The sequence below is a fragment of the Sabethes cyaneus genome, chromosome 3, assembly GCF_943734655.1.
Source record: "Sabethes cyaneus chromosome 3, idSabCyanKW18_F2, whole genome shotgun sequence".
NCBI lineage: Eukaryota > Metazoa > Arthropoda > Insecta > Diptera > Culicidae > Sabethes > Sabethes cyaneus.
Genome location: NC_071355.1, coordinates 49,224,741 through 49,247,894, shown reverse-complemented (window position 1 = coordinate 49,247,894; position 23,154 = coordinate 49,224,741). Strand labels below are relative to the sequence as shown.

The following is a 23,154-nucleotide window of genomic DNA, read 5'->3' as shown; positions in this document are numbered from 1 at the left end:
TCGAATGGCACGTCATATTTGTGATGAACGTGCTTTGGCTTTAATGTTATTTGTAACCAATGGCTCTTTTAAAGGCCCAAGCGAGTTAAAGTAAGATTATTGAAACATATCAAGCTACGCATAATCATATTCAATACAATAATCTGTGGACTGGTCATTCATTACCTTTTCAACCTTTATGATGCACACAAGTGGTTTTTAAAAGAAATCTCTATGTTTCAAAGGTTGCAGGCGTTGTACTTATGAAACCCCGTCCACGTATTTTCAAAGCCACCATTGCATTCAATGAAGAATTGAATCTGAATATTTCGCTCTTTTCTTTTCAACATTCACTTAAACAATGGAACTCACAGATTTTTATAAACATACATATGCCAGAAATGCAGTTTACATTAGTCTTTGATCTGATTATCTGATATGGTCCTACGTCACCCTTTCGTACAACCCTTAAGCCTGTATACCTTGTAGTTTTTATGTTATGTTAATTCAACGCAGAGGAATAGATCCGTCATTATTTATGCCTAATATGCTTTTCAAAGTTCGGTGGCTCCATTTCACATGAGATGCGGACAGGCGGTCTTTATTGACGTTTGCAGTATAAAACAAATTGGATAAACTCGGTACGCTACTATAAAAATAAAAATTTCTTATTATGAAAACGAAAACATTCAGTTTTGATCTTATTTATGATTCTAACACAGTAGAACTAAAAGTAGAAATAACTTCTTGCCCAATTTACAGATTTTACTATCAATAGCTCGTGAATTTTAAGTTTTGAATTATTAATCAGGTTTTTAACCCATTTGATTGTATGCTAGTAATGCGCAGTGGATCTGCACTAGTTAAATACTACGCGTTTCCACAAGTAGTAAATTATAATGTTTACGCTCTGTTTTTATTTGCGAACCAGATGTTCCCATAGTATGGTACATTATCCCATTTCTGCATCAGTTATTGTTTGCTACAGACTATTTTCATTTCGTGATGCAAAATGTCCAACTGAATGCACTCAAATAATTACTATTTTTTAGTAAATACAATTGTAAACTGTGTTGCAATGTTCAAGTATCTTCCAGAAAAAAAACGACACGAGAATCATTGATAATAACGGAAGGGTTCATTATTCGCAAATGGACCATACTTTCACTTGGGGTTGTTTCAGAATGAGTTTTTTTTTGCTCGCGGAGCTTGACACATGCGTACTTGGGGGCACTATTCGCCAGCAGGGATGCCATTTTTCGCCATCAGTGCCATTACTTGGTTTGGCATGTTGTGACTTACACTTGCAACCAGTCACCAGTGGACTATCCCGGGCGGAAGGTTAACGATTACTATTATCGTTGTAAGTTTCGAGTGACCCGAACCAACCCACCGTATAGTGCAGTGTTATCTCATCGGTGCATTCGGCACGTGAGTTAAATTACACTTGCTGTTGTTCATCAATGGCAATAGTTACGTTTCAAGTGCTTACTGATTTAGAATCAAACACCGATAACGAAAATCAAACATCTAATTGGAACCGATCGAGTGCACGATAAGGAATACACACTTCATTGTACATACGACTGGAAAAGTGGATCGAAAAGTATTGTTTTCGGTAAGCTACGAAATACGATATGGTTGACACACTGTGAAATTATTTATATCATAATTTATACCGCCATATGTCTCCGGTTGTCGTGTATTTTTAGAAATTCACGAGATCATTTGCGGTTCGTAGAACTGTGACAGTTCACTTCACTCGCAGCCGTATTGTTATTCTGTGGTATTTCATCAGTACGTGCGAAGATAACAAAGCGAAATAATCAATATTGGGTGAGCCCAGGGCGGGTTATCATCGTATCCAGTGCGAACGTGGGTGAATAAGCTAGGCGAAAATTGGTTAAGCTGCCATGCAGCCGGGTTGACTCTTTATTGAATATTTTTTCTCTAACAACATATGGCTTATGGGACTGATATGCCTTTCAAATTGATTAGTAGTCATTTCTTTTTTCAAAAAGATAACTTTTCTTTCAGTTGCTTTAAAGTTTACATGGATAATTAGGAGAAATAAACGACACATCTTCTTAAGATACGAGAATGTTTAGTTAAAAGTTCGGCAAAAGTGTGTAACATTTTTTTAATTTTAATTACTTAAGATAAATTTATCTACGAAAAGTGACGTTTGATTTGCGTATGTGCATATATGTAACAACAAGAATGCATATGTGCACAGTACAGCCTTTTCAATTAAAGCGTGCTCTCAATATTTTTTCTGCATGGTTTATTTACGTCGTTCATGGTTCACGAAGACGTTTTGCGTTTTCGTTTTCAGAAGCCTCCACTTGTTTTCGATATCCTGGGAGCATTGGGCAAATGTAAAAGTTCTTAAGAAATCAGCTAAAAGCTTCAGTTGGTACAGATCCTGTTGAACGAAAAGGGGAAACTTGAAATAGTATTTCTTACCAGCAAGTCGTCTTTGGCGGACGACACTGCACTGCGATGAAAACCGTCCTCTCAAATGACCGTAGCGGTACCAACAATAAGCGGGCTCCGGTGGAAAAAATACGTCCGGTATGGTACGTCGCATCATCGCATACGCCCAAAAGTATGGGCATTTCTTCGCCTCATTCCTATTTCGTAGCTGTTGAAACCCATTTTCACTGGAGTGTCGTCTGATATTCTTACTACGTGCCCAGTCCAGCGCAACCGTGATGTATGTGGTATGGACGATGGTGGTTCCTCAGAAGTTAGTGGAATTCATGATTTGTTCGGCTTCTCTACGGCTTCATCAACCATCTACTCTCTATCGTACATGGTGGGCAACAAATTCCGTTCGAAGACTCCAAGACTGGTTCTCCGAAAGTACTTACTTACTTAGTCAGCTCCAGGCCGTAGTTTCCTCTGCTGTACGAAGTGCGGAGTCGTCTCCATTCCACTCGGTCCATGGCCGCAATTCGCCAGCCACGTAGTCTGCGTAGGGTCCGCCGGTCGCCTTCCACTTGATCGATCCATCGGATAGTTATTTAGAACTTTTTTAATCGGGCTGTCGTCCAACATCCTCACGACGTGCCCAGCCCATCGCAGGCGACCGATTTTTGCGGTGTGTGCGATGGGTGGTTCCGTAAGCAGCTGATGCAATTCATGGTTCGTTCGCCTCCTCCACGTCCGTCTTCCATCTGCACTCCGCCGTAGATGGTGCGCAACGCCTTCCGTTCGAAAACACTAAGCGCGCGTTGGTCCTCCACGAGCATAGCTCATGCCTCATGGCCGTAAAGGACTACCGGTCTAATCAGCGTCTTGTAGATTGTTAACTTCGTGCGGTGGCGTATTTCGTTCGATCGAAGCGTCCTACGGAGTCCAAAGTAGGCACAATTTCCTGCCATAATGCGTCTTTGTATTTCCCTGCTGGCGTCGTTGTCTGCGGTAACCAGTGAGCCCAGATACACGAACTCTTCTACCACCTCGATTTCATCACCGTCTAAATGAATCCGGAGAGGGAGGCCAGCATTCACTTCTCTAGAACCTCTTCCTTTCATGTATTTTGTTTTCGATACATTAATGAGAAGTCCAAGCCGTTTGGCTTAAGCTTTCAGTCCGATGTATGTTTCCGCCATCCTCTCAAAGGTATGTGTAATGATGTCAACGTCGTCAGCGAAACCAAGAAGCTGGACGGACTTCGTGAATATCGTGCCACTCGTGTCTATCCCAGCTATTCTTATCACACCCTCCAAAGCGATGTTGAACAGCAAACATGAAAGCCCATCACCTTGCCGTAACCCTCTTCGGGATTCAAAGGGACTCGAAACTGCCCCTGATACTCGACAAACCTACATTACTCGATCCATCGTCGCCTTGACCAATCGCGTTAGTTTATCCGGAAATCCGCAGTAGTGCATAATCTGCCATAGCTGTTCTCGATCGATCGTGTCATACGCCGATTTGAGGTCGATGAATAAATGATGCGTGGGCACGTTGTATTCGCGACATTTCTGCAACACTTGTTGAAGCGCGAAAATCTGATCCGTAGTGGCACGGGCGCCCATGAATCCCGCTTGATATTGCCCCACGAACTCCTTTGCAAATGGTGATAATCGATGACATAAAAGTTGGGAGAGTACCTTGTAGGCGGCGTTCAACAGTGTGATTGCGCGGTAATTACAACAATCCATCTTGTCGCCCTTTTTGTAGATCGGACACACGATGCCTTCCGTCCACTCCTCAGGTAGTAGCTCCTCCTCGCAAATCTTGACAATGACCCAGGGCAGCGCTCTAGTCAGTGCGTCACCACCGTATTTCAGCAGCTCGCCGGGTAGCTGATCAGCCCCAGCCGCTTTATTGTTGTTCAGCCGACCGATCTTTACTGCTACCTCCTCAGGAGGTCGGGGGCTGGATTTCTATCGTCTTCTGCACGTGCTCCAAGATCTATTGCCATATCGTCACCTTCATGTTCAGCTACATCGCTGTTAAGGTGCTCGCCATAATACTGCTTCCACCTCTCGATCACCTCACGTTCGTTCGCTTACCGAAGCTTACCGTCTGAGTCCCGACACATATCGGCCTGCGGCACATAGCCTTTGCGTGAACGGTTTAGCTTCTCGTAGAACTTCCGTTTATCGTTAGCACGAAACAGTTCTTCCATCGTCTCGTGATCTCGTTCTTCCTGTTGGCGCTTTTTCCTCCGGAAGACCGAGTTTTGCCTGTTCCGTGCTTGTTTGTATCGCTCCACATTCGCCCTCGTACGGTGTTGCAGCACTCTCGCACGTGCTGCATTCTTCGCCTGCACTAATTGCTCGCATTCGCCGACAAACCAATCGTTTTTTCGGTTCGGATTCATTGTACCTAGTGCCGCTAGAGCAGTACTACCGATGACGGTCTCAATGCCTTCCCAACCATCTTCAAGAGTTCCTGTGTCAAGTTTCTCTTCCGTTGGTAGCGCTGCTTCCAGCTGCCGCGCGTATTCCTGGGCAACTTCGATGTCTTGTAGCTGCTCGATGTTGGGTCGCGGCGCACGACTTCGACGCGTGTTAAACACCGTCGAGTGCAGGCTGTTTAGCCCGATTACCGGTCTATATATAGCTTCTCGTCGTACCTGCGCGTTCATGTCATCGATGACGATTTTCACGTCCCGTCGCGGACAGCCATCATACACCTGCTCCAGCTGTGCGTAGAACGCCTCCTTCTCGTCATCGGGTCTTCCGTCGTGAGGGCAGTGCACATTGATGATACTGTAATTGAAGAAACGGTCCTTAATCCTCAACTTGCACATCCTTGCGTTGATCGGTTGCCAACCAATCAACGCTGGCGCATCTTTCCCAGTACTATAAAGCTGGTTCCCAGCTCGATGATGGTGCCACAGCTCGGGGAGAATCGGGAAAGTAGCCGCTCGATGCCCGCTTTTCCATACCTTCTGTCCTGTCCAGCAAAGTTCCTGCAGTGCTACGACGTCGAAGTTTCGGGGATGTAGTTCATCATAGATTATCCTATCGCAACCCCGGAAGCCGAGCGATTTGCAATTCCTAGTCCCGAGTTTCCAATCGTAGTCCTTATTTTGTCACGTGGATCGACGCCGATTGTTCCGATCATTATTTTCTTTTTCGTTGTTGTTGTTGGTAACTTTTTATTTTCCAGGGCGGCTTGTTGGGTCTGCTCCTAACCCCCTGTCTCGCCGGAGGAGCGCACAGCACTGTTTAGAGTCCCCGTTGGCACGAGGATGAGTATGATAATCAGCCGCCCCTAACAAGGGCAACAGACGCTGTTTGAGCCGCACGCCCTTGGTGAACAGACGCTCGTATTTGACGAAGCATTTACTCTACCGCCATGCTATGGTTACCGCGCCAGTATTCGCGTCGCACCTCCTCACTTCGCTATTGTCAGATTGACAACATTGCCCAGGCTACGCCGCATTTGGTATCATATGACTCGTAGAGGCGTGAGGCGGGAGCTTGTGAGGACCAGAGCTGTATTTTACGCTCCTTCCAGGTTGTCAACTCACCATTTGAAACCCGTTACTCAAATTATTGTCGGTGGTAACTAGAGATCCCAAATATATGAACTCATTAATCACTGCGAGCAGCGTTGCCAACCTTCCAGATTTGTCTGGATTTTCCAGACTTTTTGATGCCTAATCAGACAAAAAAGACGTTTTTCAAACATTGTCTTCCATTAGATCAAATGACAGCCAGATTTTTCCAGACATTTTTATTGTCGTTTTCCAGATTTTCGTAAAAACCGGTTGGTAACGCTGACTGCGAGTTTATGGCCATCGATAGTTTCTGTCCGTGGGAGGCGAACGTTGTTTTCTCTTACTACCTTCTTCTTACCTTAACTTCTTACTACCATATATTTATTTTTTGGCTCATTAATTAATAGCCCAAATCCTTCTGGCTTCCGTTATCAGTCTAGACGTGTAGATTGCATCTGGTGTTCCTTGTAAGTTCCCTGTAATGATGTCCAGGTCACCTGGGAAGGCTTGCAGTTCACTACTTTTACTTTAGATCGCTCGTCTCGTTTTGCTCCTCGCCGGGGGACACCTTCAATAGCTATGTTAAATAGCATACAGGATTGTCCATCTCCTTGGCGCAACCCTCTGCGTGAACACGCACGTAGCATATCACTTGCTCCAGCGTAGTTTTGATCAGCCACGTCAGACTGTCGAACTGTTCGCGCTCGACTGTATCGTATGCTGCCCTGAAATCCACAAAAATAACATACGTGGGTCGTTGTGCTTCTGACTTTTCTGGATGTAATAGGTTTTACCTGCTCCGCGTTAGCTCTCGTAAGGCATTGCAGCATTTTTTCTTCTCCACTAACAACTTGCGTTCATCGTCAAATCAGTCGCTTTTTCGTAGATTCGGCGTCGTCTAGTGGCGCTACAGCGTTGCACCCACACAGAACGAAAAAATGTATCTCATATTCGACGTAATCTGAAATCCGATATATTTATTTCCATTAAATAAAACGTAAATAGACTACATCGTTTTTAAAGATATTTTTACATCAAGCCAAACGTAATAAACAAGTGGAATAACACGTAATTTTATATGATTCGCGATGTTCCGTTTATGTGCATTCCAGAATACGTAAAATTACAATTCTTTTTCGAAGTGTGCGTTTTCGAATGTTGTCCCTCCATGCGTCTTCAAAAGCTGCTGCAGTCCCATTGGTGGTTCTGCCCCCTGATGCTACGAGTATTCTTGAAGAACTGTCGTGTCCCGTAACTTTGAATGGTTAATAGTTTCAAGAGCATGCAGACTGAAACTGTTACCAAATATTTGAACATGATATCAGTATTTTGTTTTGTTCTATGTACTTTTTATTGTTTTAGCTATCAACTACTAAAAAATCATCGATATTCTGTTACCTAACTTGTAAAATTATGTTTTTTTCTTGCTGATTGGGCAATTCTTCACTGTCACAAAGATAGAACATAGATACATCAATTATGTTTGATTAGTCTATGACGGGATTTAAAAATAAAAAAAAATCTTTTAAATACTGCAAATTTTCAGGGTGCTCTTAAATAGTGGGATCAATCCCCATAATACCTCATTAGACAAATATTGATCAATTACGCTGATGTAGCTGGCGAATCTGTCTCATAACACGAATGTATCACGTGTAGGGTGGTTTACAAACCATTAGCAGTGGCACACACTCCAGTCCAGTCAATCAGTTTGTAATTGCATCAGCTTCATCATACAGTCATCATGCTACGAGATACCACGCGCATAGGGGAAGCCGTCCATCCGCGCGCCATTCCGTATCAAAACATCTAATCTTTATTGCTTGATATTCGCGACAAACTATACCTACCCACCTACCCGTCGATGAACGACGACGGAACGTTCGGTGTTCGTACGGATGGCACTATGAATCGAATAATTACAGTGTTTCATCACGCAATACGGTTTCGATAATTTTTATTGATTTTTAATCGCAAAGTTTTACGGGGTTTTCTAGATGAAGCAAATGTTTGCTAAAATAAAAATGTAAAAAAAATCAATATTGGGATCTACTGAACCGCAGGCTGCCGCACTAGCAGACGCACGTCTGCGCAAATATAGTTTTAGCGAATGCAATGACTTAACTTTCGTGGCGAGGTGTGCGGCCGGCTAAGCTTGCGTTACTAGCTTAGTTTGCTTCGCGACGTCCTTCGAGCGGTCTCGTTCTCTCGACTAAATCTGCCAGGAGTAACTTCCCTTGGCATTGCAGGTGGTTCCAGAACTTGTGCGATACAGCTCATTACGAGGTAGTAATATTTCCGTTACCGTCTGGTGGAGTCTACCAAGCTGTGCAGTAACACGTGCGAGTAAAGGTAATGAGTTTCAATCAGCGGGAAATAAAATACCGAATTTGCTGGTGAAATCAATGAAAAGAAGGGATTTTTCATCCAATAATTACGTAATAGTGGAAAAGTGGAAAATTATTTTTCATTGTTTACTGAAAACGATGTAAGTAAGTAGAACAGATGTTAATGTCTGAAGGTCAGACGAGTGAATCATAATCATGGTTGTAATGCGAACTGAGGCGGTGCGATGCTGGAAGCATGGATTTAGACGATTGAAGTTGCATTGAGCGAATGTCGACGAAACGAATACTATGTTGCTTGAGTGTTAATTAATCGATACTTGAAGGGTTTCAATGGAAGATAGTGGATGAAGTATACCAATCATAAGAAAGAAGCATTTGGATAAATTATCTGTAACAGCTGCTTACATAACTTGAAACCAAAATAGGCGAGTGTATTAATAGAACAGAAATTCCGTTTTATAATCGAGTTCATTGCATTTGACCACACCAATAGTGCACTAGTGCAGAGTTGTCTTACTTTGAATGCAACCACTTTTAGCCAAGGTGTCTACAATCTAATGCAATGCGGTGCGCCGCGGCGTGTTTAATTTTAATTGTGTATCTTGTCAGCTGCCAAGAAGTGTCTGTTGAAAGTGAGATGGAAGGCATATAAAACATATAAATTTAACATGCAACCCATGCTATGTCACGTGAATTCAAGGTCCCCTCGATGCCCTCCGGTGACCTCAAAACGGATAAACGTCATGTCGCAGCGGTTACGACCGTGCGTTTTCGGTTTCAGCTGATCGACGTACGGATATAATCATATTTTTAAACCATTCAAGCATTGTGATGATTCAACAAGTGGCATTCTCGGTTTTCCTCTTCTGTATATCTATGTTTGACTTCCTCCGGTACGTATGGTCGGTGGTGTTGTGATGAGAGAGTGTATATTTGTTCAATTCCGAGGGATGGCGCATTAATTTGTGACGCATTATATTCCCGTGAATGGAAAAACGTGATCGAATCGCGATAAAGTGAAGTCATCGCGTCATGTGAAGTCATTAATTCTGTTATAGCGAACAGTGCAGTGTGTCCTTTGTTGAAAAGCTTAATCGCAAACTAAGGTGTGGTGATGAGTACTGAAACAAGAGAAGCTCATGGGATAGATTAAACTTGAAAAATATGATATGGAAATATCAAAGCGAAATAATGAGTTAAAAAAAATTCAAAAAGTTTTAACTTGTGCTGGAAGAAGATAGCTTTTAAGAAAAATGCGTGCAAATCGACTGATTTTTATGTTGCCTAAGAAAGATTTATGATATCAACAACGCTGCGAATTTCTTGTGATTCCGTTGAAAAGTAACGCCTTTCTTTAACAAGAGAGTGCTCTGAAGATATAAATCGTTTTCACTTACATATTTGCAGTGAGTCAGAAGGAGGTGCAAAAACTATTTCCAACTAAACTGTAAAGGGCTGTAAAGGTTTTTTTTATTTTGTTAAATTTTATGTTTCGCGAAAAAAGTCTTACCAAACATTTGAGTTCAACGCATTATTTACGAACTTACGCAACTTTGGTAGTGTTATAACTGGTACCTGGTTTAATTTCAGGAAGTAATAATTTAATGCCATTATCAATTTGTGAAATGTAGTAAAACTATGCAAACGGAGTTTTTTCAAATGTGAGGAAATTTATTGGAACCGCTGCTAGATGTTTTATAGTAGGGGAAGGGCGGTAAAGACGGACACCTTAAGGTTAAGACTAAATATCTACTCAAATATAACTGTATTGATCGCAATTTTCATACAAACTGAACCTTTAAGTCACTGTCTAATATAGTTACAACGTGTGGTAGAAAATTTCTTCCAAAATTTATACTTTCCTAAACATTATAAACATTATGTATAAATCAGAGTTTTCGCGCATGGACGGGAAAGACAGACACTTGATATGGGAAAGACAGACACTCTCAGTATTAAGAAAGATTAACATATTTCAACATGTATTTAGGAAAGAATTGGTTTGGGAAACCCCCCTTCCCAATCCCCCCTTTGAGCGAGGAAATAAAATGGTTCCCATCAATATTTTAATTGGTGACAAATAATCGTTTCTAAAAATTGGTCTATTCCAACTGTTTAATGACTTCTGGTTGCTTTTACATATATGAAATGTAAGTATTTGCAATGTTAAATTGTTGTAGGGCAACATCAGTTCTAAATCTCCGTCCGTCCGTCTTTCCCTACTTTTGGGTGTCCGTCTTTCCAGACTTGGAAACCATTTTTTCAAACTTCAATAACTTTTTACTGAATATTTAGAAATTCACCAGACTTCCAATGGATATTTAGTGAAGGATCAAACTAACGCAATGTCGTCGATATAGCATGAATGAATTGGTTTTTAACGATTTACCAGCCATTTTCTTCACACACAAAATTACATCGGTTTACAATTACAATTGTGCTTATAAATTTTACAACTGCGCTGCTAAAAATCGGCAGTTTAATTCAAAAGTGTTCTTCAGTCTATAGAAACATTTCCCATCATTGCACAGTGGTCCAAAAAGCGAAATACGTGATCGTGTGATGATCGTGCCAAAACGTGAAGTTTTTCGCATATAGTGTCTGTTAAGTAGGAGTTGTTTGATCTGCCACCATTTGCCACTTTGAGAAATATTTAAACTCAAAGTAGTACTATTTTTCATCAAAAATACTCAAAATCGCCGAAACTGCAGAAAAACGCGTATAATAATGTTCTACAAAAACGTTTATTTTAGCCAGATAAACAACTTTCTAGAACACTATGAACACGTAAAAGTTAACCAGAATAAGTCAGGGCTTAAAAACTGTTTTAAAGGGTCTGTCCTCGAATAACGCTTAATAGATAATTTCCATCAAGAGATACAAGTATGGTGTCTTTGACAAAGTGGTTTGTATTGATATTTACTACAACTTTGCTGAAAGTACCAAACCTGCATTTCGAATATACGAGAAAATAAATTTCGTATCTCACTTTTAAGGAAATTAATCACCCAAAGATTTCTCTCACAAGAAGGAGCTTGTTATACCAAGAAATGTTCCTAAAGGTACTATATGCGAAAAACTTCACGTTTCGGCGCTATATCAAACGATCACGTTTTTCGCTGTTTGGACCACTGTGCATTGATTTGCTTCAAAAAATTATTGTTTATGATATATGACAAGTGTCCATCTTTCCCGCAGTGTCCGTCTTTACCGCCCTTCCCCTAGAGGTTGAACACTAAAACAAAAGGTTCGGACACGAACACGTTGTTAGAAAAAAAATTAGCTTTTCTCATTTTTTGTTGTATCGAGTATCCTCGGGTGGATCTCATACTTATTGTAAGGCCATAATCAACCTTACTTTTTATCATAACCCGTTGCTCTAGCTTTGCAAGCAGTTTTTCCACTTGTTTGGTAACCAGATTCTATTTTCGCGTGTATTCCCTCTCGTCGTTTGCAGCAGTTCCTTCTTTCTTTCTCAGTATGCCCTTCAACGTACTGCCTGAGCCATAGATGCGGATGCTCTTCAAAAAGGGAAGCCTCCGTAGCCGCATGGTTCGGAGTCTGCTGTGACAAGTGAGTGACCGTTGTGGCTGTGGTTTCGGATATTAGCAGAATCATGCCTTTCGATGCCGAGTGGCTCAGAGGCCTCTCATTACTCTTCCTCAATTGTGAACTCTATTTTACCTCGATGAAGCATCTAGACAGTGCAAAAGTCACTTGTATAGTTAAAAAGCACCGGTCACAGGAACGCAATGATTGCTCGCCAGGCACGGCTATAATTGGAGATAGAGTGCTGATAGTGAGGATTCAGGAACGAATGAATGAAGTAGAGTAAGCTTCGAAGGAAGGATAAGCCCCGAGTCATCTAATATCTGGGCGCACTATTTATTCTACTGCAGCGCTTCTAGTAGTCGGATTTGGAATGCTTTGACAGCAGTTTGTTTTGAAATGTTTCCTCCTTCAGTGTTTTGAAATGTTTCCTTCCTTCAGGAATGGAAAGTTCGTCACGAATAATTTCGGTTCAAAGACTTGAGTAGATGAAAGTCGTGATAGACCACCCTCGTGTTTTAGTCTTTAACGAGTAGTCGTTGTGACTCCTACCTTTTGTCCAATGCTGAAAGGTGCATGTGATCATCGAGGCCGATCTTGTGGTACTCCGTATGCTTCTAGTTCCACATTGGTTGAAGCACTCTACGTTCTCGCTGATAATGGTGTCAATAGGCATCCTACCCGCTAAGACGCAGATTGCGTCATGTGAAACTGGGCGATATGCACTCGTCACTCTCAAGCACATGAGACGATAGATACTTTCCAGCTTACGTCGGTAGCTTTTGGTTCCTAACGCCGATGACCACACCGGTCCGCCATACCTAAGAATGGACTGGATCACATTGGCTAATAGCCTTCGCTTGCTGCCATATACCGCAGAGCTAATAGACATCATTCGGGACAAAACCGAAATAGCTGTGGAAGTCTTCTTGAGCTTCTCGTCGACCATAACTCTCAGGAGTTTCAAAGATCGCGTTGACGAAATAGTGCAGTCCTCAACACTGATCTTTGCTTGCAGCGCCGACTTGCGGTTGTTCACCACGATAACCTCCGTTTTATGATGCGCTAGCTCCAGTTTCCTGGAGCGTATCCAATCTTCGACAATGCTTATAGAATGGGCGGTCGTCAACTCAACCTCTCTGATAAATTAATCGTGGACTTTCAAGGTGATGTCGTCCATAAAGCCGACAATCACAACCCCTACCGGGAACTTTAGCTTCAACATCTCGTCATACATGTCGTTCCACAACACCGGGCCCAGTATGGAACCTTGCGGAACCCCTGCGGTGATTGGAACGTACTTCTGACCCTCCTCCGTGTTGTAACATAGCACACAATTCTGGAAATAATATGATGCTGGTCTAATAAGTCAGTCGTCGTATGTTTGAATCTCGGCTAGGCGATGCTGCTAGATAGAGTCAGTAGGATTTTTGCATTAGCCCCGTAACTGTCATTTAACAGCTGGCCGCGAAGTCTGTCGATAAAGAAGGATCAAGTCATATTAAAACGTTTCGGCCCAAGCTTGTTGCCGCCGGAGAGTAGCATCGATCTTCTCCTGAATCCGGTTGAGGCTTACCTTACAGAGTACTTTGAGAGTAATATAGAGCAACGTGAGTTACCGTCAGTTACCGCATTCAGTTAGGTCTCCTGTTTTAGGGACTTTGATTAATATTCCCTGAAATGCTGACGCATCATCTGAGCCGACGAAGATGTGTCAACTTTGGGTATCTCGGCTGAAATACAATCTATATCCCTGGCGCTCTATTGGATTTCATACTCTTGATGGCTGCTTCTATTTCATCCAGCGTTGGCACCTCAGAGTTGTAGCGGCATTTTTGTATTCATCCTGGCACCATTAAGGCGATGAGAAATACCGTACAACATATGGATATCATCATTGGTGGCGGTGGTTTCTCCTTGTTCGGCTAGGAAGTTAGCCCAGGATCTCTTGTCCTGCCTACAAGCTCATTTAACAGCCCTCTCCAATTCGGCGAATTGTTGACGGGTAGCTGTTTTACCCGATCTGGTTCGAGCTCGTTTGTTGCCGATTTTCGCCTCTCTCCGCTAGTCGATCGTCCTTCAAATTTCATTTGCACTTGTCGTGATGAATGGTTGCATCAGATGGTATCTCCGAGACTCGGGATTCATGTTCTTCGACAAAGGCCCTTTTCAACTCAGGATTCTCCAATCGGCGGACGTCGTAACGGTACCCAATTTTCGCCCCCAACCCGTCGTTGGACACGTGCGACGCGCAAACGTATTTCAGCGATAACATATGATGATGATGATGATAGTCAGATGTAATATCAACGCTGCGTTTGTTGCGTACATTAAGAAGGTTTCTTTACCATTTTCGGCTGATATGTGATCGATTTGATTTTCTGTTCGGCCGTCGCGGGAGGCCCACCAGACTTTATGTGCTGGTCTTTGGGGGTAGAGCGATCCACCAATGACCATGTTGTTATTACCACAGAATTATGTAAGCAGCTCCCCGTTTTCGCTCATCTCTTCTAGGCCAAGGCGTCCCATGACGCGTTGTTTGAACCAATCTTTGCGTTGAAGTCGCCCAAGTTGATTTGGATGTCCCCCTTCGGGATTTTCTCAACCACGCTGTTCAGCTGGCTGTAAAAACTCTTTCTCCTGCAGGTCGGCAGCATCTGTTGGCGCATAGCACTGGAGTACCATAAGGTATCTAACCCGTGTTTTGAAACTGCCAACGATTATTTGCTCATTTATCGGTTCCCACTTCGTTTTAGGGTCGCATGTGCTCCTGGGCTCTCTAGGAATCCAACATCCCTCTCTCGAGTAGCATTTTCACCTCGTATGCCAGAGTAGAGCAAGACTTGCCCGGATGATATCTTGTGTTCGCCAGTACCCGGCTGGCGGGCCTCGCTCAGCCCTAGGATTTCAAGTTTCAGGTAGTCCGCTTCCCTTGCAAGTTGAGCCAGCTTGCCCTGCTGAGCAAGGGTTAGTATATTCCATGTTCCGATTCGTGTCCGTGTTTTCATGCTAAAGGTCATTGCCAATAATCCAGATAGATTTCTTCTTTCATTTTGATTAACTTTTTATGTTCCGGTACAGTAGGCTGTTAACTCAAGGTCCTTATCCCATGACGGGGCTGCCATCTTAAGGTGGGCGGGAGCCACTGTGCCCCCTTCCCTGTTAGCGTACGACAACCAAGGTTGCGTACCCCAGCCGGCAACACGTGGAGGTAGGGATAGGAGTTGGTGAACAGCGGTTACGGAATACATATGATCATCCTTTGCCAGGCTTCCTTCCCAACAGCCATGTCATTTTTTAGCTTGCTAATTACCTTCTTAACCTCCTCCTGTGATGGTGGCAGTGAGTGTGCGACTCCTGACCTGGTTTTACAAGTCTTGCCAACCACCTCTCCCGTAATTGTTCCAATTGCACCATAAAGGTTCCTCCACAGCCCACTTCTATCTTTTTCCCTTTTAGTCTGCTGTTCTGCGATTCGTTGATCAAGCTTTCAAGCTTATTCCGCTGCCACGTCATCTGCCGTCAACCGCTAGAATAGAATCGCAGCGTCCTCTCAGTGCGAGCCTTTGCTGCGTTCGACAGCCTTGCGCGAACCTTAGACACGACGAGATAGCGGTCAGAGTCGATATTTGCTCCCCGAAAACACCGAACTTCGATGACATCCAAAAAGTGTCGACCGTCCATCATGACCTGATAGATTTGGATGCCTCCAGGAGTTTTTCCTAATATTCAGATGCGGAAAGTTAGTACTATTAATGGTCATATCTCTGGCCGCTGTGAAGTTTATGAGCCTCAGACCGTCGTCATTTGACGACAGATGAAGGCTATGTCTTCCAATGACAAGACGGAAGAGTTCTTCCCTCCCATTCTACGCATATGCATCTCCGATGATGATTTTTACGTTGTGTTTTGGGCACTTTTAATACGCCCTCTTGAGCCTGTCATAGCACTATGGGCCAGAAATTAAAATTTCGGGACAAATATATTTGCGGTTAAACGGCGTGTCTCAGCTCAATGTGGTCTTCGGCAACTTTTTGAATGAAAAAATGATGCATCTTTTGAAGGGGTCGTCCAATATTTACGAGTTACTTTAACAACAATTTAAGTAATAACTTTTTGAGTAAATCTTTTTTCACCTTTTTGGTTTCAAAATATTAAATATAAACCAATTTTAAGTATTTTTTCTGAAGATACCAAACTTCTATCTTTTACCCATTTACAGCAATAGACCTTTGTTTATAAACGACCCCTCAAATCACATTTCTTCTTGTAACATGTTTATTTCAACAGACAGCTCAATGTGATGTTCTAGAAAACATTTTGCACATAAAAGAGGAATATTTTTGCTGAAGACTGTTTTGCTTTTTCTGCATTAATTAATAAGATATAACTGTTTTTAGGCTAAAAACCGTTTGATGAAAAATGTGTATTTTTTCAAGGGTGGTGTCTTCGGAGAAGTAAAATAATAAAATATAGCACATCTTTCTGCACTATTAGGCTGACCATGAATTCATCTATTAGGGTGATACAAACTTTTGTTTTCTTAATTAATTTAAAAAAAAAGTTTTTTTCTCCAAAAGTTTCAGAAAATACTAAAATAAGCAACTTTGCTGAATTAAGTTACTATCTATCTCTTACCGGTTACGAAATATAATGATGTGTTAAAAAAGAGCGCTTAAAACTCAATTGCACTCAATAACTTTGCACACGATTATTTTATTGCTTTCAAGTGTTCTACAAAGTTATTTAGTATGTTAAAATACATATTTTCTGTGAAGACTGTTTGACGCTAGGACGCATATTTATTAAGTTATAAAATGTATGAAAAAAAAAAAATCCGCACTATTCCCAGGTATTCCCAGCCATGATATTCTCAGGTATTCTCTGAAATACACATTTGGGCAGATAGCTTTAATAATTCCCTACAAATTGGTATGCAAACTAATTGGAGATACTTGCAGATGGCTAAGATATTCGGAATTTTCATCAGACGGTTTTTAACGTAAAACCAGTTATATCTTATTAATTAATGCATATAAAGCAAAGCAGTCTTCAGCAAAAATATTCCTCTTTTATGTGCAAAATATTTTCTAGAACAACACATTGAGCTGTCTGTTGAATTAAACATGTTATAAGAAGAAATGTGATTTGAGGGGTCGTTTATAAACAAAGGTCTATTGCTGAAAATGGGTAAAAGGTAGAAGTTTCATATCTTCAGAAAAATTACTTGAAATCGGTTTATCTTTAATATTTTGGAACCAAAAAGGTGAAAAAAAGTTTACTCAAAAAGTTATTACTTAAATTGTTGTTTAAGTAACGCTTAAATATTGGACGACCCCTTAAAAATATGCATCAATTTTTTATTCAAAAAATTGCCGAAGACCACCTTGAGCTGAGACATGCTGTTTAACCGCAAATATTTTTATCCCGAAATTTTAATTTCTGGCCCATAGTGCATAGAACGGTCATGATTGCGGTCATGTACGGGCCTTCACCCGATAACTCGTTGCTTTTGTCTTCTACACTACGAAACCTACTCCATGTTTTGCCTTTCTACCGCCACTATAGTAGATGTGGCATTTGAATAAAGTGCTTGCAATAGGGTCTACTGCACGAAACTCCCTTTTTCCGGCCACAGCCTCAGTGAAGCTCTCCTGGAATCAGAATTGATTTTTTCCGTGTAGTATGCAATCAGTCGCCTCACCGGGGTTGAAATTGGATCTTTCCGTGAAGAGTCGGTAGCAGTAAAAATTCTTATTATTTATCAGACAAACAAGGAAACATCACTACCGGTCACAGGCTTAGAGCTTAACCATTAACACCATATAGTGTAGTCCTGTTGATCCAGAACTTTACTGCACTGCTCGTTTAGGTGTAGCCTATTAAACTGTGTAGCCGAGAAAACTCAACTTGAAGTTTGTATGGGAATGTGACTCAATGGAGGCGCATGGTACATTATGAATATCCTGAACATTTGAGTAACAGAACAAAAACGTTTCTAAAATCACTTTTTTATCCACTTGGAAGTGTTATTAAACTTTTCTCCTCGTTACGCTACACTTTCCATGTTATTTCATATCGCACTTTCGAATGAAGGTGCGACTGCACGGAACTGCGATCAAACTGCGACATACTGAAATCACTGTCGTAAGAAAGAGAATGAGCAACAACGGCAACTGGCATTAGGGTAAATAATCCAGATTTGGCTGTCATGCACAATATTAATAAGGAGAAGACAAAACAAAAGTCTAACGAAGCCAATTCGTAGCTTCGAAGCGGCAAACTAATATTGTCGAGTCGGTGGCATGTCGCGCCATCTTATGGCAACCGCAAATCGTCCAACTACATACCCTAAATTTCTGGTCGCGAAAGATCAGTGATCGCCTCAAGTGCAAACACCATTAACACAGTTGACAAAAATATGAGCTGAAATTTATTTTTGTCAAGTTCCTGTGATCAAGTATATCGAGTGTTGGTATATGTTTACGTTAGAACTCACTTTAGTTTAATCTTCCGTAAAAGGCCCGACCAATCGTGCCTTTTTTAATATGTTCTACCAATTCGTTAAGATAGATTTTAACGTTTTATTTTTCTTTTCAGACATAAGTCATGGCCTCGCGACTGAGAAGGTTCGGCATAACGGCGGCCGGCGTTGCCATAGGTGCCGCTCTGACCACTTACGTTCTAAAACCCAGTGATATCTCGCCGCATCATGTAAGTTGCGGTAGCTTGGTCGATCATAGTTGAGTATTCACGTTATTTTATTTTATTGGCACAGGTTCAAATGGAAGAGACACAACGAGTGCGCCGCAAGCGTACACTGCCATCCCGAGCAGAACAGGTGAAAGCTCTGCAGAGTGGCGAAGAGTTCGATGTGTTGATTATCGGTGGTGGCGCCACCGGGGCCGGCTGTGCACTAGATGCGGTGACCCGAGGATTGAAGACGGCCTTAGTTGAACGGGACGATTTCGCCAGCGGTACGTCCTCCAAGTCGACGAAATTGATCCACGGCGGTGTACGGTATTTGCAGAAAGCTATCCTGGGGGTAAGAAGGCTGCCTAAGATTGAGTAGGGTCGAAAAATGTTAAGTTCTTTGTTCAATGATTTGTAGCTCGACATCGAACAATACCGGATGGTGAAGGAAGCCCTGCATGAGCGAGCATCCATGCTACGATCGGCTCCGCACCTAACACGGCCACTACCAATTATGTTGCCAGTCTACACGTGAGTTGACACTTTCAATCAGAGTTGAGTTAACAATTTTAATATTTTGTATTTGTTCCAGGTGGTGGGAGATACCGTACTTCTGGGTGGGTATCAAGGCCTACGACTTTGTGGCTGGTGATCGTAACGTCAAAAGTTCGTACTACCTTTCCCGAGAGGATGCCTTGGAGCTGTTCCCTATGCTTAGGGGTGACAGGCTGCGTGGCGCTATCGTGTACTACGATGGTCAGCAGGACGACGCGAGAATGTGTTTGGCAATCTCGCTTACAGCAGCCCGACACGGAGCCGCTATTACGAATCACGTCGAAGTGTTGGAGTTGTTGAAAAAGAAAAACGAATCCGGTAAGAATGTCTTGTGCGGAGCCAAGGTTCGGGACAACATAACTAAGAAGGAGTGGACCATCAAGGCGAAGTGCATTATCAATGCAACTGGACCGTTTACGGATTCGATTCGAAAGATGGATAACCCATCCGTGAAGGAGATCTGCTGTCCAAGCTCAGGTGTTCACATAGTGCTTCCCGGTTACTACAGTCCGGCTCAAATGGGCCTGCTTGATCCTTCGACCTCCGATGGGCGTGTGATTTTCTTCCTACCATGGTTGAACGGCACAATTGCCGGTACTACAGATGCTCCTTGTGATGTCACTGCCAGTCCGGCTCCAGGCGAGGATGATATTCAGTTCATTCTGAATGAAATTAAGAACTATCTAAACAAAGACGTAGACGTGCGTCGGGGTGATGTGTTGTCGGCTTGGAGCGGCATTCGACCATTGGTATCGGATCCGAACAAGGGAGATACCCAGTCGTTGGCTCGTAATCACATAGTTCACGTGAGTGAGTCCAACATGGTTACGATCGCTGGCGGCAAGTGGACAACGTATCGTGCCATGGCGGAGCATACGATGGACGCTGCGATTAAGGCGTGCGATTTGAAGCCAGAGCGTGGATGCGTTACCGATGGGCTGTTCATTGAAGGTGCGCAAGGTTGGACTCCGACCATGTACATTCGGTTGGTGCAAGATTTAGGACTTGAAGTCGAGGTTGCGAAACATTTGGCCATATCCTATGGAGATCGTGCATTCGCTGTGGCTAAGATGGCTTCACTTACTGGCAAGAGATGGCCCATCATCGGGAAGAAGCTGCATCCCGAGTTTCCGTACATCGATGCTGAAGTTCGCTATGGTGTTCGCGAGTATGCATGCAGCTGCGTGGATATGATTGCACGTCGTCTGCGTCTGTCGTTCCTGAACGTCCAGGCTGCCAGTGAAGCTCTACCGTACATTGCTGACATTATGGCTGAAGAGTTGAAGTGGTCCAAGGATGAGAAGGAGGTAATTTGAAAGTGGCTATAATCGCTCAGGTTGTTGTTGTTGATTCGGATTTGTTTTTATAGAAACAAATTAAAGAGTGTGAGCACTTCCTGCAGACGCAGATGGGTCAACAGATTAATCGTCAACTTAAGGAGAAGATCCCGATTAATCTATCCAGGGAAGAAGTCAATCAGTACACAAAACGCTTCGAAACCATCGACAAAGAGAAAAAGGGATACGTTTCGATAACAGATATTAAGCGCGCCATGAGGGTATTGTGTTTGATTTTAAACAATATTTGTGCTCTAAACTGTTTTTTTTTAATTTACAGTCATTCGGCGATGCGGAAGTCAGTGGCGAGGAGCTGCACGAAATTCTCCGCGAAATCGATTCCAACATGAACGGCCAAGTGGAGCTGGATGAATATCTACAGGTACACACTTTTTCCATTGGCGATGTTCAACCATCATTACTGATTGGAAAAATTCTCGTCTACAGATGATGTCTGCCATCAAGTCCGGCTATATTTCGCATTCGCGTTTCGCAGCAGTGGCCGAACAGGAGGAGATTCGCAAGGAACAGGAACGATTGCGGAAACAGATCACCGTAGACCGTTCGGGAGGCGGTCTGTAAACTTGTTTAGTTTGCTTTTGTTTTAATTTCGACCGAAGAAACTCTTCGATTTTCATTTCGTTTTACCATTACCTTGGAGGTAAATATCTACAAATGCGTCATGATAGATGTTTTCTTTTCTTTCTAGGCCAACGAAAGTAATCTAAAGCATGTAAAGTTTGTATTTCCAACCATTGTGCAACTTTTATTTGCATCAAAAAAGAAACCAAACTGGCTCATCTTGAGCTTCCTTGGCTTCTGCGGATGTTTTTTGTGTAATTTGTCTGCCATTTCTGTCTATACGTTGCTGTAAATAATAATCGCAAATCAAAACCATCGGCGATCCTTAGGAAAGGATCTTCATTGAATACCTTCAGCCTGCGATGATGAAGTTATTTCTAAACCATTTCAAATAGGATAGGTAAAACATAACGGCATTTTATAAGTGTGAGCGTTGTTCCTGCATAATTCATCGAATTACGTTAGTTTTCTTCGCGTTGAATTGGATTGAATTCTGTTACTTTAAATTGGACCAAGTTGATGGAAAAAAAATTCTGTGTTGTAGTTGTTTTGTTACTAATTTTTCTTTACTCAACCTATTTCTAAAAACGTTTCGTTCAACTTTTACTACCCATCCAGCATTTTCGTGTTAAATTCCAATCTTTGTACTAGATCACTGAATTAATTCACTGTTTACTCTTTTAGGAAATATGCCCGCCAATTAATTCATATAGGTACAACAGTAGCACAGATATTTATTGACACAACAATCCTGAAGCAGTCAGCGATAAGCAAAGCTGTTCGCCATCATCCACAATGAAGCGTAGATAGTATTCAAGTGTTGGTTTCGTAAAATGACAGCAAGCAGTACTGGTTGCAATCCGAAACCGCGCTAATTTTTCATCCTTTCGCCGTACCACCCACAACGAATGGAATTTTGTGTCAATTGGATGTGATATGAATCAATTGTGGAACTGTTGTAAAAACGCACGAGCCTTTCTGTGCGAGGACTGTTGTTTAGAACTTCCCGGTTCAACCGTTATTTGACATGATGTGTTGTTATTTATATGTAAGATTATGAGTGACCTGTTCGAATGTATCAAAATAAAGTCGAGACGTAATTTTTTAAAATATATACAAATCGCTTGCGAGCAACTATTGAGAATATGAAATGCACCTCAGTAAACTCTCTATTTGTTTGAAAGTCTGACTAAGTTTTGTGGGTGTGAGTTTATGTATAACTTAGCTACTGACGCATTGCGAACAAATAAAGGATTTGAAATCGAAAAGAGTATCACTTATATCAATGGATTAGGATTGCATTTCCGTATTAAAATCGTGAAAGAAAATCCTGAATAGGGTCTCAATCGTTACAGAGTTATTGCATCTCAATCGTTACAGAGTTATTAGGCATCTTTAGTTTTCGGTTCTTTTTGCCTTAAATTAGCTCTAGCACAAAAATTATCCTAGCCAGCTCAATTCTGTTACCTTCATTCGAAAGCTGAGAAAATTTCGTATTGAAAATAGCTCTTTAACCTCCTACTTCATGAAAGTTAGTAACTTATTGGAAGCAAAAAGCTTCGAAATGAGTGTTTCTCAAGGCGTTTTCAACGATTTTCTCCTAAAAAGGTGTAATAAAACTGATTGCTTTTTTTCAGCAATTTAAAGCTCTGGAATCGTTCTACAATTCGTTCTTTGACGTGAAAGGCCTATTTCTTTTAGTTTTGTTGCAATTTCATTTTAAACGTATGGTTTCGGGTGTTGAATTAGTATCTGACAACTGCACGAAATCATACATCACGCATAGCACACTAGATCACCACGTGCGACGGACACTGTCTTACGCATATGGAAAACAATAACGAAACCGACTACTCGGGTGTCTCTGGGACGTTTCTGAAAACGATTGTAGCATTAAAATGTATTCTCCGGAAGAACTCGCAAACATTCACCTTTGTTATGGCTTCGCTAATTATGTAGCCGACACGATAGCCCAGCAGAAGTATGGTTGTAGATTTTCTGTCTGATCGTCTGCTACCAAATGCAAGTGAGTGAATACAAATCCAGAAGTGTTCGTTTTATTACACAATGATTTTAATTCAGGGACGTGTACGAGAACGCACCGTCGCACTATGGCGCAAAGCTGGCCAAAAGTCAAAAATCCAAT

At 42.1% G+C, this 23,154-nt stretch overlaps 1 protein-coding gene across 3 annotated transcripts; it reads left to right on the top strand.

Moving 5' to 3' along the window:
• The first annotated feature begins 1,392 nt into the window (after positions 1 to 1,392).
• Positions 1,393 to 22,277, top strand: LOC128744773 (glycerol-3-phosphate dehydrogenase, mitochondrial). Of its 3 annotated transcripts, none has more exons than XM_053842003.1 (10): positions 1,393 to 1,597; positions 18,442 to 18,555; positions 18,620 to 18,886; positions 18,953 to 19,065; positions 19,127 to 20,396; positions 20,459 to 20,647; positions 20,707 to 20,808; positions 20,874 to 21,000; positions 21,136 to 21,408; positions 21,693 to 22,277. In XM_053842003.1, exons 2-9 carry the CDS (start codon positions 18,451 to 18,453, stop codon positions 21,147 to 21,149), a joined length of 2,187 nt encoding a protein of 728 aa, XP_053697978.1. In that variant the 5' UTR covers positions 1,393 to 1,597; positions 18,442 to 18,450; the 3' UTR covers positions 21,150 to 21,408; positions 21,693 to 22,277. The 3 variants fall into 3 exon arrangements, with proteins under 3 accessions (XP_053697978.1, XP_053697977.1, XP_053697980.1); XM_053842002.1 differs by lacking the exon at positions 1,393 to 1,597 and adding an exon at positions 8,129 to 8,296; XM_053842005.1 differs by lacking the exons at positions 1,393 to 1,597; positions 21,136 to 21,408; positions 21,693 to 22,277 and adding an exon at positions 8,129 to 8,296 and having other exon boundaries at positions 20,874 to 21,008.
• Positions 22,278 to 23,154: the final 877 nt, after the last annotated feature.

What these genes read in the sequence shown, in the direction of transcription:
- LOC128744773 (XM_053842003.1), top strand. Translation starts at nt 18,451, where the DNA reads ATGGCCTCGCGACTGAGAAGGTTCGGCATAACGGCGGCCGGCGTTGCC. An exon ending in GGTCCAAGGATGAGAAGGAG is followed by an intron (nt 20,397 to 20,458) that starts GTAATTTGAAAG and finishes TTGTTTTTATAG; the next exon opens with AAACAAATTAAAGAGTGTGA. An exon ending in AGCTGGATGAATATCTACAG is followed by an intron (nt 20,809 to 20,873) that starts GTACACACTTTT and finishes TCTCGTCTACAG; the next exon opens with ATGATGTCTGCCATCAAGTC.